This window comes from Patella vulgata, chromosome 4 (genome assembly GCF_932274485.2).
Source record: "Patella vulgata chromosome 4, xgPatVulg1.2, whole genome shotgun sequence".
Classification (NCBI taxonomy): Eukaryota; Metazoa; Mollusca; class Gastropoda; family Patellidae; genus Patella; species Patella vulgata.
This window is the reverse complement of record NC_065882.2, coordinates 84532960-84548083: the sequence shown is the minus strand read 5'-3', so window position 1 is coordinate 84548083 and position 15124 is coordinate 84532960. Positions and strand designations below refer to the sequence as shown.

Here is a 15124-nt window from a genome sequence, read left to right as displayed (position 1 = left end):
TATCCAGGCCACAACGTTAGCGACATCTAGACTTATATTACGTATCCAATGTCATTTTTAAACTGTCATTAATAATTACCGACAATCACCATCTTTTATGTTTTCCGTGTCTAGTTTGAATGAATTGTTTTAGGACAGTAGAATACATAGACTGAACATTTATCATACATTAAATAATTAATGCATGCGGTTGTTTTTATTTTGTTATATGTATTTTGTAGCTTAGATTAATGTAATCTTATCTGCCGATTCTTTGAAAACCGACGTGGAGGAGTAGGCTGAAGCACCGCGGTCTGGCCGTAATATACCCCATAAATCACAATATATCGACATGAGTAAATTACCAATCAACAGAAAGTCAGATGTCAGATAGGATAAAAACAAAATCTCTGAGGACCCCCAACCCCTTTAAATATAAAACTAGTACTGATTACCCAGTCCCTTTATACAACGAATACTGGTTACCCATCGCCATCAATTAAAAATAAGACAACAAAATGAATATTTGGTCGTTTGATTTTAATTTTGGTTTCAGCTGAAATATTAAGATATTAAACAATTAGACAATTTAGTTATAACATGGGTCTATTAAAATACAGTTCTATGAATATTACTAGAAACTGAGGTTCCATGTACACATAAAAAGGCAATGACATTTTGGATTGGATTAGATATCTCCAGTAGCATATCGTTTTTCATTAGTCCAGTTGGTGCAGAAATATAAACCTCATTTCATTTAATTAGCCCAGTTGGTTCAAAACCAGTAGCGTGTTTCTTTTCATAAGGCTAACAGCACCACATTGCTTGCATCCCTGACCCTAGATCGGACAGGCGGCGGACCCTAGGGCCCGACTGACAGTCAAACCTAAATTTACCTACTATACCTGAGATCGTAGCATTTATAGGTAAAGCGGGTCAGACTGCTCACCCATTCTTTCTTTTCTTACACCCGGATATTCTCCTTTGGGTTATATTCATCTCAGGCGCTTCCCTACATAGACGCTGGGTCTTACCCAAGAGAGCTGCATCAAGCCTATTTTGTGCCTTCCTCTGGCAAGTGTCTTAGGAAACACTTGTCTACGATATCACCCTTGGTGGAAGTTGACATAAAACCCAGGAACGAACAAAGGAAATCTCATTTGAATTGATTTATTCCGAATCGGGGCTTATCTGCGTTCTGAGCACATTGAAGTCATGAAGACCAATTTCTGATTTTCGTTTTCGCATACCTCTTGTTTAACACACCATTAAAAAGTCACTAATATCCCGGAGCTCGGTTCTTTGTCCGAAAAATGCTATAAATACCCATTTTCACTTACAGATACCGTTTTCCTTTACATCTGCCATTTTCATTTGTATAGGTGGAGTAACGCTCTGTTGCGTTGTACGGACAGCTACAACCCTCCTCTACACACACTTCTGGCTCTACACAACTACTGCCACAGTCTACATAATATAATTTGATACAGGTGTTAAATGGTATACCGTCTAGGTGTTAATTAGAATACAGTACAGGTGTTAAATAGAATGCAGTACAGGTTTTAACTTGTTCAGTGATTTGTTAATGATGTCCTAATACAAGCTGTGATATACTCTTAAAAAAAGGTAGGGGATATTCAGAAACAATACAAAACTGCGGAAACGCACTGCTGGTTTTATTAGAGGTTACCAGTGTATGTTAATAACAGGCCAATTGCCTACAAATGAACATAAACAGTTCATATGGGCGGCTTATCTGACGGCCCCATTTGACTCGCAAAGAGATACACTGTTAAAAGTGAAAATGGACGTTTTTGATTTTTGTCTTAATAATGAGTAATTGCTTCACCAATCCTCAGATATTCAGCAATTCGTCGTGACATGCTCCTAATCAACCGTCCAATCACGATTTGAGGCAATCTGACCCACTCCTCTTGCAGTGCCACGGCTAATTCTTGCAGTGTTGTCGGTTGAGGTTGACGTCGACGAACACATATCCCGATCAAATTAAACGTAATACACTAAAGCAAAGATATGCCAAACAGTAAATCTTATGCAAGAACCGATAGGAAAGCAAACATGGATAGGATAAACCAGCAAGGGGCAGTTTTCACCAACCCTTCCGTGAACTGTCAAATTTGGCAATGCACCCCTCCCACGTGTATGGCGCTATATTGCGTGTCGCGTGTGCAGCTCAGTGGCAGTGTTGGGGCGATAAGTTCTTCACCTGTGAACATACTCTCAAAGCATGTCAAGTGTCCATGACTATTTATCATATCACAACCTGCATAGGTATTTGCATTTCAATATCCCCTACTTTTTTGAAGAGTATAATTGCAACGACTGATGTATTTAGTTAACAAAATAGTGGCTCTAACCGTGTCGGCAATGAACGCAACTTCTCTCCCAGACTTTAAAGGTACTTGTTTCGGTGGAGTAAAACGGAACGATACCACTGGGAATGCCGAGAATGCTGTAGATTGCGCCGCATGCGCGTGACAGACATTTCATATCAACTATTGGCGAAATTGAACCATGTCCATGATAGTTTATAGGGTTATTCCCCTTTAATATCAAATGTATTTACTACAATTACCTTTTAGTCTATACTTCTCACATTGGTCACCATGGAAATACCCTATATCGTCGTAGGGACAGTAAATAGTACCCACTGAACACAACCCACCATTCAGAACTGACGGGTAACACGGATCTGTGGATAAAATTAAACAACATCTGACCTATTAAACAGAACAACGAAGATTTCACAATAGAATATATCAGAATATATTTTAAAGGAATCTTAAGTCATTGTCTCTTTGACTTTTCGTTAGGTGGGAATGAAGCAATTTAATTAACACTGGGTCTGAGACGACGATTTTATAACTTAATAGAAAATTAATATCTGAAACTGTTCAATTACAGAGTCTGAGGTTAGGATATTTGTATATTTGATTATGGACTTTCCTTGGGCTGCTCCAAACCATATGAATTGCCCTCCTAGATTACCTGGCTAAAATGTATAGTTCTGTAGATCACAGGAATTGTCTGAAGGTGAAGATATTAATCAATGATACATAGTTAAATATTTTGAGTGTCGCTGTGGCGTACAGCTGGGGTATGTTTTAAACTCATTGTTATTCTGTCTGATTATAAATCAGTAGTGATAATCAGTATGTAGGATACTAATACGATCAGAATGTAGAAGACGTCTATTGTTACTACGTTGCTTATCGTCAACCTAGTGTTACTACATGTTACTACGTTGCTTATCGTCAGAGAAACATCAGCATATTATTAAACAAATATTATTCAGAATCTAATTTAATAATCAACAATTGGTTGTATGTTAATAATTTTGAAACACTTTACAAATAACCTGATACATAGAATAAGATAACTTACAATAAAAGGAGAATTTTCTACAAAGGTTTCCAATGAATTTTCCAGTTTCATTTGTTGCACATTGACATTCGTCATTAACGCATCGTCCGTTATTCAGACATGGACACCCTGTATAAAACCAATTTGTATAATTTGAATGTGTTATTATAACAAGTCCGTTATTTATGTTATTTGTATCATTCTCGTGTGTTACCATGTTTGTTGTTTTACACTGTAATAAACCATATGATTAATTAATGCTATCATGTTTGTGATTGACGTTTTCTACAAGTTCTGCTGCCCCGGTGTATTGTATATTGATATAGAAGATGCAATAAAGCTAATTAAATACTGGATTTGACCAAACACATGACTTACCTGTATATGTTTCACAGTTGACACCTGTGTATTCCTTTAGGCATCTACATTTACCTCTATAATCACATGTACCTCCATTTAAACAGCCACCCACGCATTCTGGTAAAATGAAATGTAATTTAAACATTAGCATATATTACGATATCTGTTAATTATGTACTTGAATCTAAGCGGTAATCCGTTCTGTCGCCTGTATCCATGATATAAGATCTTAGAGAACAGTCCAACGTAAATAGATAAAATCTGTTATATCTACAATAAGAGGCTGACTAGTCAAACCTACGATTATTTCACGAAAATTGGGCTTGGTGGGGGAGAGAGGTTAACCCGTGCGCTATAGCTCATAAGATCTGTCATTGAGCTAAGCGGCGTAGTTTCAACTCACAGCTGTAATTGACAACGGGTAGGTTCGCCTGTTAAACCTCGTGGGTTTTGTTCGGACCCCCCCCCCCCCACACACACACACACACTGCTAAAGACCCCTACGCTCAAGCGAATTAATGAATACAATTGAACCCTATAGTAGTCCCGATATTACCTAGTTTGTGTCCAGTGGACGTTAAACCTCATTTCTTGCTCTCTCTACTAATACACATTATCATTATCATGACGTCATCAACTTATCAACAGAAAATATAGGGTATACAATACCTGTCACTTTAGAACAACCGGAACCAGATTTATACTGGGTAGCATTTGAGATGCATTGACAGGAACTTCTATATCGACAAACACTGCCATCTTCACAGGGTGGCCTACATATACCTATAATTGTAAATACCCCAACTATTAAGAATAACCTAATTTTTACCCAATTTTACAAATCTTGACGCTAAGCCAGAAGAATGTCGTTAATCCTGAAAGCTCAACATTTTCTTCACCCCGACACCACCAACAACACGAATTAAATATATTTGGCCTTCTTTAAAGCCTTGGACACATTAGCCGAATCATTCGGCCGAATTGTAAGGCCGAATTAATCGGCGCCGAATGTTATTCTGTCTAATGGGTTGACTCGCTAGGCGAATGCTTCGCCCCATTCACCAGTCGATTGTATCACCTTCCACGTCTCATGATTAAACATCGCGGCAACCAAGACTTCACACAATCACGTGACTTCTCGATATGAGTGGATGATGAGTAGTGATTGGCTAATGAATTCTACATTCGGGCGAATGCTTCGGCGAAGCGGTCAATTTAGGCGAATATTATACGGCCGAATATATCAAACATGTTTGATTCGAGATAATTATTCGGCCGAATAGAAATCCGACGCCGATTGATTCGACCGAATCATTCGGCTAAGGTGTCCACCACTTTAGAAGCATCATTTTTGTTTAGATACAGAGTTGACAATTCTTACTATAATAGTTTGAAAATAGATAATGAAAGTGAATATATTGAAACTTTTCATCAAATTACTTTATTCTTGGCAAAGTTATGAGTGTTTGAGAATTAGAAAAGATTTGGTGTAGGTAGTTTCGATTGTCAAATAAAAAAAAATTGTTTGTTCCATTTGAGAAAAATCTGTAACATCAGAAACTACCTAACTTGGAATTCATTCCTGGACCGATCCTTAATTCTGTCTCGTCTAGACTACTGCAACGGTCTTCTTTTAGATCATCCGCAAAGCCAACTTCAGCGTCTGCCAGGATGGTGACGCAATCACCTAAATCAATCCACATTACAGCTCCATCCAAACGCTTTCCACTGGGTCATTGTTTCTGCCCCAATGGATTTTAAATTCCTTACCCTGACTTTCAAATGTGTAAATCATACCCCTCCTAGATATTTTTGTGATCTTGTAGAATCGCACCTTACATCAAACGATCTGCGATCGGAATCTCTGATTATATCAAACTACAGGTTGTCTTTTGGTTATCGTCCGGTTGAAGTATAGCTACTACTAAAACGTCAATGCACATCTTTATCCTCATTCAAGAAACATTTAAAAACTCATTTAAAAAATGAAGTTCTAGCTGAGAGTCAAAGAAATGAAATGAGGTTTAACGTCCTACTGTTCTGCTCCGAACTGGACTAATGATTACGGGCATACGCCATACAGTGTGCTATGAGGGAAATTTGGCCCGGACTTCGTCACTACGGTCTACTCTTATATTGAATTCCAACTGTCAAGAGATTTTTTACGTCCACGCCAATGTGTACAAGGGACCTCGATTTTTCGCCCCATCCGAACGACTAGACAGCTGTCCTTGTCAAGCCCCGTCTTGCATCACTGACAAGGGGAAAGCACGCCGGAAAATGTGGATGAACTTTCTCGGGCAATGCAGGGATCGAACACTTAGCCATCGTGACCTCTGAGAGCCAGACACTTCCAGTAAATATGTTATATCAAGTGCTACATGCATATTTTTTGTGGAATTGTGGCGCTATAGAAATTGACATTTATTATAATGGTGCAACATTCCAAAGAAAGTACTTACTTCCGAAAAGTAGGGCACATTTGGTATATATGAAAGAAGGGAAAATACTGGATTCCATGAAAAATACCCATGGGTTTCGCACAAGAAAAAATTGTATAAGTGGGTCACTAACTGTTGACAGAGGATAAATATTAGGCTTCGATTTTTTTATCTTAAATGAACAGCGAAAACGACAAATACAAGTTCAAATTGTACCATCCTCTCAATCACGTCACGTGACAATGAATCACGGCTTCTTAAAATAGATTTGTACATCATGGGGTAGTTTTCTAGCGAATAAAATGTTTTGAGGGGGATTTTAAGCACCCTATTAAATATGTATGTATATGTTCTAGTCCAAATACATCATCAAATCACACGGTTTGTATGTGGAAAGGCATCTTCAAGTCCGATCTCACGTGCTAATATTTGACATTCAAACGTAGTGCTATAAAAATCATTTCTTTCAGTTCTTACTAATAGTATGATAAAGATCACGCCCTTACAGTATTGTGGTAGTGGCGACGTTATCCAAACTCTCCCTACGGATCCTACCAATTAGCGTCCGACCGCTTTATCTAGCTACATGTGTAAAACCATGGAGAGTTTGATCGAAGGCTTCTTTGGTACCTTGGGTCCAACAACCTCATTGCAACCTTCCAGTGTGGATTTCGGTTACAAAGGATCCCTCTCGTTAGATTTGAAACGTTTGTCAGGGATGCTTTCATCCAGAAACAACATTTAGTTGCTATATTGTTCGATCTGGAGAAAGTTTATGATACCACACGGAAATATGGTATCATGTGCGACGTGTGGTCGACGGTTCTCTTTAAGTTGATGACTTTCAGATGTTTTACACATCGACAAGTATGCAAACAATCGAATGTCAGTTGCAACTTTGGTTGAATGCTATTCAACGATAAGCAGCTGACAATGGATTTCGATTTTCGAAATATAAGTCTGTTTGGCGATAGAAAGGTTTGCATCCTGATCCGGAGCTTACACTGAATGGTAATCCCATTCCAGTTGTAGATGAAACGCAATTCTTGGTTTGATATTTAATAATAAATTACCCCCCCCCCCCATATAAAAACCCTCAAGCAGAAATGTCTGAAAGTCATCAACATATTGAGAGTCCTGTCAAATACTGACTGTGGAGCAGACCGTAAGGTCTTGCTCAGATTATATCGGGCATTAACAAGATTAAAACTTGATTATGGGTGTATTGTGTATTGGTTGGCCCTCGAAACTTATCACAAAGAATTTGACACCATACACAACCAAGGACTTGGAATCAGTTTAGGAGCATTCCGTACATATCCAGTGCATGGTTTATACGTCGAGGCGCATCATTCTCATTATTGCTGAAAACTAACGTTGTTCCATCATTCGGTATTCGCGCTCAACCCCTTTTGTCTGAGGCTGGCATCAGTCATGAAAGTATTGCGAATACCCCTTTCTTTGGGACACCGCCATGGGCTATATGTACCCCCAAGATCGATTTAGATCTACCAAAAAATGATACTAGTTCCACGATTTTCAGTCTCCCCTTCGCGATTTAAGGTCTAATTATGGTGATTATGCTCCCATTTACACATATGGTTCCAAAGATGGGGATCGAGTAGCTTCAGCCACTGTCAGACGTCCAACTGCTGCTTCCATATTTAGTGCTGAGCTCCAGACCATTGGAGTTCATTGAATCCTCTCCATATTTAAAACAGGCCATATTTACCGATCCTTTGTCCTGACTTCGAGCAATAAGCAAAACACAGCAGATGTTTATTGTCTCCTACTATCACACCAGTTGACGGCAAGAACACTGTCGTTTGCTGGCGCCCCAGTCATGTTGATATTAAATGGAAAGACCAGAAAGACTTAGCTGCCAAGTCTGCTTTAGATCTTCCAATACCAAACTTTCTATTACCATTTTCTGATTTTAAATCTTCAATCAATCATTTTATACACGTGCGCCGGCCAAACTCCTGTAGGTCGAACAGAAGGACTGGGGATGTTAAGCCCATTTTAATCCGAGTACGAGTATTTTAAGGATATTCGAAATACATTACCGTTGCCAATCTTTGAACAACCGGGTTTATATGACAAACTGCTAGACTTTCTAAAATAGACTTTTACTATAAATTTTAAAATAGACTTTTACTATAAATTTTAAAAGAGACTTTTACTTTATATACTCAGCCAAATTAAAAACTTGACATTGATGAATTTCAACAAATTTTTTTTTCTGGTAAATCAAATAAATTTTAAAGTTAAAGTGTTTCTAACGATAGTAAGTAGTAAGAAGCCCTTAATTTCATAAAATTGTAAAGTCACGTGCATCACGTGACTTTTGACGTATAAAGATGAAAAACCTGAAAAACGCGTGAGGTCAATCGATGCAAGTTTGCTTAAACTGAACACGCACACGTAACTTGAACTGGAAAAAGAAATTAAATTTGTTATTTTCATCTTTGTTAGAAAATGCCGCGCCTTTCAAATGTAGAACTAGGTTGGTTGGAGAAGGTGACAAATCCAGCTTTGTGGGAAGAAATTCCTACCCAAAAGATTTCTTCATTTTCTGAAACAACTATGTCCCTAGAGTTCCAGAAAAATTTTCCCCGCCGATCAGAGTTGAGCAAATTTTTTTACAGCATTTTGAAATTTTGCCCCCCCTGGGTCAACATAATGAAACTGAAAACCATTTATAACTTCAAAAATATCAATTTTACAGCCTAGAAATGTATTATCTACATATAGGAAAGTGATACCAAGCAATCCCGAAATGAAGTCAAAAGTAACGTCCAACGTCACCATGACGTCAGAATACAAAATGGCGGAACTATGACGTCACTGTGGTGTCAAAATTCAAAATGGCGGAGACGTGTTGTGAATAAAGCAACAACAGCAAGCAAATAGACATGAGGAACATTCTGGACACCATAAAATATTCATTCGGATCATCAGCAATAAAATAATCAAAATATTCTTCAGTTCTGATTTGTTCTACCCCGTACCAAATTCATCTTCTAAATCAATGCTGATTTGTTCGCTATTCAGACAACCCTCCCTGTGACATCCTCCACATCCTTCAACACATTTCAAACCATTCTGTGTACAAGAACATGGCGAGCATTGTTTTTTCAACGATTTACACCGGATGAAATTCAGAACGTTGTCTGGTGCTGATGGAAGAACAGTCGCGATGAGAACGTATCTATTCTCTATCACTTGCCAACCCCAATTCACAGGATCGACGCCATCGTCTAGTTCATCCCAAATTCTAACCTGAACATGAACGCGGTGAGCATGCTGCTCGGCCGCGGCAACTGTTGGAGGAAGTCTATTGATTTGAATGGAAATTTTTTCAGCTATCATAGCTTTGTACCTTAGGTACCGGACTTTAGTCAGAGGTATCTCATTTTTGTTATTCAAGCAAACGGACAGTGAACAGTCTGTCAGTTGGTGACCCTCTTACAGTTTTCTCCTATACGCGCCTAGTGGGTATTTTTCATGGACTCCAGTATTTTCTAGTAAAACTGGGTGCCTCTAGTTTTCATACCAAATTTGACATACATGTTTGAATGTAACTGCCCTATAAATATTGTAAATGTATTTTAATAGCGGTTTAAACCTTAGACTTATTACTACCAGTACATATCTGTTGGTCCACGCGACATTACTACATGGATCAACAGACATACGCCAGGTATCTTTACCGTATATCTCCCACTTTAATCTACTTATTTAATTACAGTTTACGGTTATATCGTGTGAAGTGCTAGCAAACACATTCTAATTTTAAAGACGCATTTGGCTAAATCTGCCTGATTCAGGTTTTTTGTCGGGCTTCAAATGTTATATGAAGTATTATTTAGCCATTTATTCAAATAACAGTCTCTCGGATCGCCGGGATATTAAATGGAAATTAAATGTTTCTCTTTCGGGATTAACTACATTATTGTGAGTGGGTCCGGATGTGTAATTTTGAGTCAGGTTTTTCATATTATTTGTGTATTTTCAATTATAGGTGTATGTAGTCCCCCAGGTGAAAATGGCAGTGTGTGTCTAGATGGTTCCTGTCAATGTAATGTAAATGGTTCGAATTGTTTTACCGTGGAAGGTATGATTTATTTTATATTATCCTAATCTATGTAGATTCAGCTTAGTTGATGACGTCATAATATGGATAGAGAACTGGGGTATAACGTCCACTCAACACAATTAAGTAATTTCGGACCATATATATATATGGTTAAATTTTTATTCAATAATTCGTTTGCGCGTTGTGGGGGGAAACCGGAGGACCCGGCGAAAACCTACGCGGTGGGATAGGCGACCCCACTCCTTATAACGTACACGCTGGGAATCGGAACCTCACCACTTGACTCATTGACAGACCTTGTGATCTGAAACGTAACCGCTATTCCCCCCCCCCCCGCACCCCAAAAGGGTGTATTAATAGCGTTTCGTGAAATAATCGTAAGTTTGACTAGTCGGTCAGCTAAACAGAGTTTATCTATTAATGCTAGACTGTTCCCCAAGAATTTATATCATGTGGACCTATACAGGCGGCAGAACGGATTACTGCTTAGATTAAAGGAGTACAGAATCCAAAGCATAATGTAACTCATGTTGTAATTACATTTTACCAGAATGCGTGGGTGGCTGTTTAAATGGAGGTACATGTGATTATAGAGGTAAATGTAAATGCCTAATGGAATACACAGGTGTCAATTGTGAAACATATACAGGTAAATTATCTATTTGGTCAAATCCAGAATTTAATTAGCGTTATTGTGTCTTTTATATCAATATACAATTCGCCGGAACAGCAGCAATTATAGAAAACGCCAATGAACAATTAATAACATAATTTATTACTGTGTAAAACAATGATGACAAACATGGTAACACATGGTTTATTACATTGTGAAACAACAATCATAAACATGGTAACATATGATTTATTACAGTGTATAACAACAATCACAAGCGTGTTAACACATGGTTTATTACAGTGTAAACCAACAATCACAAACATGATAACACACGAGAATGATACAAATAATATAAATAACGGACTTGTTATAGTAACACATTCAAATTATACAAATTGGTTTCATACAGAGTGTCCATGTCTAAATAACGGACGGTGCGTTGATGACGAGTGTCAATGTGCGACAAATGAAACTGGAAAATTCATGGGAAACCTTTGTAGTAACTTCACCTTTTATTGTAAGTTATCTTATTCTATGTATCAGGGCCCTGTTTCACGAAATTTTAACTAAAGATAAAATCCAAAATTTAGTAATTACTTCAATTTTGATTGGCTAAGCACCAAAATCAATCTAATATTATCCAATCAAATTACTAAAAATTGGATTTTATCTTAGTTAAAATTTCTTGAAACAGGTCCCAGGTTATTTGTAAAATGTTTCAACATTTAAAAGTACCAAATTTGTTAACGTACAGACAATTTTTGATATATTAAATTAGATTCTGAATAACATTTGATGTTTCTCTGATGTTTCCGGCGTGGTTTCCCCTTGTCAGTGTTGCAGGACGGAGGGCCTGACAAGGACAGCTGTCTAGTCGTTCGGATGGGACGAAAAACCGAGGTCCCGTGTACACATTGGCGTGCACGTAAAAGATCCCTTGGCAGTTGGAATTCGATATAAGAGTAGGCCGTAGCGCCGCTGCCCGGGCAAAATTTCCCTCACAGCACACTGTATGATGTATGCCTGTCTTCATTAGCCCAGTTTAGTAGCAGAACAGTAGGACGTTAAACCCCATTTCATTCATTCATTCATTCTTTTCTCTGATGATAACATGTAGTAACGATTAGTGTCGTCTACATTCTGATCGTATTAGCTTTTTACATACTGTTTATCACAATTTTTTTATACTCAAACAGAAAAAACATTGAGCTTAAAATATACCCCTGTTGTACGCCACAGCGACACTCAACATATTTAACAATGTAGCATTGATTAATATCTTCACCGTCAGAGCAGGACGCCAAGGAAAGTCCATAATCAAATATACAAATATCTTAATCTCATACTCGGTTCTTGGGCAGTTTCAGATATTAATTTTCTATCAAGTTTTTAAATTGGGATCATCTCAGACACAGTGTTTAAGCGGCAATGAGAAGACTTCTCAAAATTATATTCTGATATATTCGATCTGAAATCTTCGTTGTTCTATTTAATAGTTCAGATGTTGTTTAATTTTATCCACAGATCCGTGTTACCCGTCAGTTCTGAATGGTGAATTGTGTTCAGCGGGTACTATTTACTATCCCTACGACGGTATTTCCATGGTGATCAATGTGAGAAGTACAGTTTAAAAGGTAATTGTAATAAATACAGTCGATATTAAAGGGGGATAACCCTGTAAATTATCATGGACAGAGTTCAATGTCGTCAATAGTTGATATGAAATGTCTTCCGTGCGCATACGGCGGCACAATCTACAGCATTCTCGGCAACTCCAGTGGTGTCGTTCCGTTCTACTGATCTAACCTCTGGGTCCATCCACGGGGTTTTCTCAAATTCAAATTACCTGTCCTTGATGGTAACTTGATTCAACGAACCAATCAAAACCAGTTTACATACCAGCCTTAGTGTCATTGTTTACGTTCACCCACGGCTCCATTTAACTAGTAAACTACGTTACATAGTGGGATTTTTTTAGCAGCGGGATGAGCAAATTAATGACACGAGGCTACAAGGTGTGGGTGTAGTCCAGAACGTCACGTGAGAGGCTTATATAACGATAGACCAGCTGTGACAAAAAAGTGATGTGATCAATGATTTCAAAAGTACAGTAAAACAAGTTTGTCTCGCCATCTTCTCAGATATGTGCCAAAATACACCAAATAATGGCCATTTTTCAGAATTTCTTAGGGGCTCAACTCCAGGGGTTTCACCCCAATAATCTTAGTAGCAATAAAATGCGAGTTACCTCCCTTCTGAGAAATTGCTTTCATCCCCCGAAACAGAAATGAAATGGGATTTAACGTCCTACTGTTCTGCTCTTGACTATGGCCTACTCTTATATCGAATTCCAACTGCAAATTCCAGGCCCTCTGCCCTACACCACTGCCAACGGGAAACCACGTCGCGAAATCCCCATTAACGTTCCCGACCAATTGTGGGATCGAACACGCGACCTCAAGCTTTGTGAGCCAGCGACTTACCCACTTAGCCACCGTGGCTTCTACCACTGAAACAATTACACATGGTGTGTATTTTAACAAGACACGTAGCAGATTATTTTTATTTGTGTTTTACTTAGGCATAGTACTTTAACTTCCGGGAGAGAAATGGCGTTCATCGCCGACACAATTAGAGCAATTTATTAACTGGATACATCAGTCGTTGCAAATATTATAGCTTGTATTTACATGTTTTTCACAAATCAGTTAACACCTATACTGTATTCTAATTAACACCTGTACTGCATTCTATTTAACACCTGTACTGTATTCTAATAAACACCTAGACGGTATACCATTTAACACCTGTATCAAATTATATTATGTAGACTGTGGCAGTAGTTGTCTAGAGCCAGAAGTGTGTTTAGAGGAGGGTTGTAGCTGTCCGTACAACACAACAGAGCGTTACCTCACCTATACAAATGAAAATGGCAGATGTAATGGAACACGATATCTGTAGGTGAAAATGGGTATTTATAGCATTTTTCGGACAACGAACCTAACTCCAGGATATTAGTGACTTTTTAATGGTGTGCTAAACAAGAGGTATGCGAAAACGAAAATCAGTATCCGTACCTTTTGAGAAATTGGTCTTCATGACTTCAATCGTGCTCACAACGCAGATAAGCCCCAAGTCGGAATAAATAAATTCCAATGAGATTTTCTTCGTTCGTTCCTGGGTTTTATGTCAACTTCCACCAAGGGTGATATCGTAGACAAGTGTTTCCTAAGAACTTGCCAGAGGAAGACACAAAATAGGCTTGATGCATCTTTTTGGGGTAAAACAAAATGTCTTTGTAGGGAAGCGCCTAAGGCGAATGTCATCCAAAGAAAGAATGGGTGCGCAGTCTGGCCTGCTTTAACATAAATGCTACAATATTAGGTATGGTAGTTAAATTTAGGGTTGACCGTTAGTTGGGCCTTAGGGTCCGCCGCCTGTCCGACCTAGGGTCAGGGATGCATACAATGCCGTGCTGTTAGCCTTATGAAAAGAAACATGCTACTTGTTTTGAACCAACTGGGCTAATTAAATGAAATGAGGTTTATATTTCTGCACCAACTGGACTAATGAAAAACGATATGCTACTCGAGATATCTAATCCAATCCAAACTGTCAGGCCTTTTTTCTGTGTACATAGAACTAGATTTAAATAGACGCCATTTTATAACTAAATTGCCTAATTGTTTTATTTCTTAACATTTCAGCTGAAACCAAAATTAAAATCAAACGACCAAATATTCACTGTGTTGTCTGATTTTTTATTGATGGCGATTAACAGACTCTGTGGTCCCGCCAACACACCAGCCTGGATGATTTGGATAATAATCTGTACTGGGCGTCTGTTTAAAGGGGCAGGGATCCTGGGTAATCAGTATTGGTTGTATAAAGGGACTGGCTAATCAATACGTATATTTAAAAGGGGTGGGGAATCCTCAGAGCTTTTGTTTTTATCCCATCCCACATCCGACTTTCTGTTGCGTTGGTAATTTACTCCTATCGATATATTGTGATCTATGGGGTATATTATGGCCCGACCGCGGTGCTTATCAAGATGGTAAGTAGCATTTATGGCAAATTTGGTGCTTTTGTCCGTAACGTTCATATCAATCCTCAAATCTGAATACTAATAAGAGATATCTAAAACTTATAAAGTTTATTTGACTTTATGACTTCACAACTTACCTGCAATGTTGAAAAAACGCCGAGAAACGTCTGCTTCTTCTCGTTCGGTTGGAAATTGTA

General features: G+C 38.3%; 1 protein-coding gene across 4 annotated transcripts in view; it reads left to right on the top strand.

Annotated features, from left to right (window-relative positions):
* The window catches only part of LOC126818294 (neurogenic locus notch homolog protein 1), a 28612-nt gene extending 13999 nt beyond the window's left edge, over positions 1 to 14613 (top strand). The window contains exons 10-14 of one of the 4 annotated variants that reach the window (XM_050545635.2): positions 10189 to 10281; positions 10814 to 10912; positions 11289 to 11396; positions 12404 to 12513; positions 13710 to 14580. In XM_050545635.2, coding sequence (XP_050401592.1) covers positions 10189 to 10281; positions 10814 to 10912; positions 11289 to 11396; positions 12404 to 12510 — 407 coding nt within the window. In that variant the 3' untranslated portion in view covers positions 12511 to 12513; positions 13710 to 14580. The other 3 variants (XR_008787903.1, XM_056100486.1, XM_050545630.2) reach the window with 3 other exon arrangements.
* The last annotated feature ends 511 nt before the right edge of the window (positions 14614 to 15124 follow it).